The 856-nt window shown below is 35.4% G+C and overlaps 1 protein-coding gene across 1 annotated transcript in view; it reads right to left on the bottom strand.

Moving 5' to 3' along the window:
* The window catches only part of LOC115034123, a 15,828-nt gene that overhangs the window by 1,688 nt on the left and 13,284 nt on the right, over positions 1-856 (bottom strand). The window contains exon 3 of the mRNA XM_029489888.1: positions 1-333. Within this exon, the coding sequence (XP_029345748.1) occupies positions 1-333 (333 nt within the window). The remainder of the gene's footprint in view (positions 334-856) is intronic.

Genomic DNA, 856 nt, shown 5'->3' with positions numbered 1-856 from the left:
GATCTTTACGCACCGGCAATGGTATTATGTGATACAATGTTAATTCTACTGGATTTAGTAATGGAATCACTAACTCGAATACGAGAGTTCCATTCATATATACTATAGCTAGTTTTGAAATCTTACTTAATTCATAAAGTGATATGTAATTTACATCAAAAGGTAATTTTAATTGCCCGGGCAAACTTATTAGTATGTCCCGCAGCTGCATTCTTAATTCTCTAGTAGATATTATACCTGAATGTATTATACCGCATACATGACAATTACCTTTATTAAACTTTTGGGTGCCCCCTCTATCTCGGAAGTTACTACTCTTTTGTTTTACTTCATGTTAACTAATATATTAATTAGAGATTGGAATGGTAACAATAAATACACAGCAATATAATATTAGTAAATATATAATGAAAAACAATAGCTGTACAACGCTTGCGACGCGCTGTCCAGCTATACACTGACTTCGTTGCTGTACAATACTTGGCAGTATGTCCTTCTATTGAACACTTTGAACACTTAAAAGGTCGTTTAGTACGTGTACAATCACGAGCGATATGTCCAGTTAATTGACAATTATAACACTTGGGGGAATATTCTTTCGGTTTGATATTGATGGTTTTAGTAGACCCTGTAGGAATGTTAAGATTTCCTTGCTCATTTGATTTAATCTTGTGCCATTTGTTGTTCGTCGTTGATGTAGTACTTGACTTAACAACAGTTTCTATGGGACGTGTATGACCAACTCTTCCTGAATGTTCTGCTTGAACCTCCATAAACATTCGTATGTCGGCCAAAAGTTCTGGCTCTGTATTTCGTGAGCTACTTAACAATGCTGTAACCAGATCACGCGAACGTA

The sequence above is a fragment of the Acyrthosiphon pisum genome, chromosome A2, assembly GCF_005508785.2.
Source record: "Acyrthosiphon pisum isolate AL4f chromosome A2, pea_aphid_22Mar2018_4r6ur, whole genome shotgun sequence".
Taxonomy (NCBI): domain Eukaryota; kingdom Metazoa; phylum Arthropoda; class Insecta; order Hemiptera; family Aphididae; genus Acyrthosiphon; species Acyrthosiphon pisum.
This window is presented reverse-complemented; position numbering and strand designations above follow the sequence as displayed.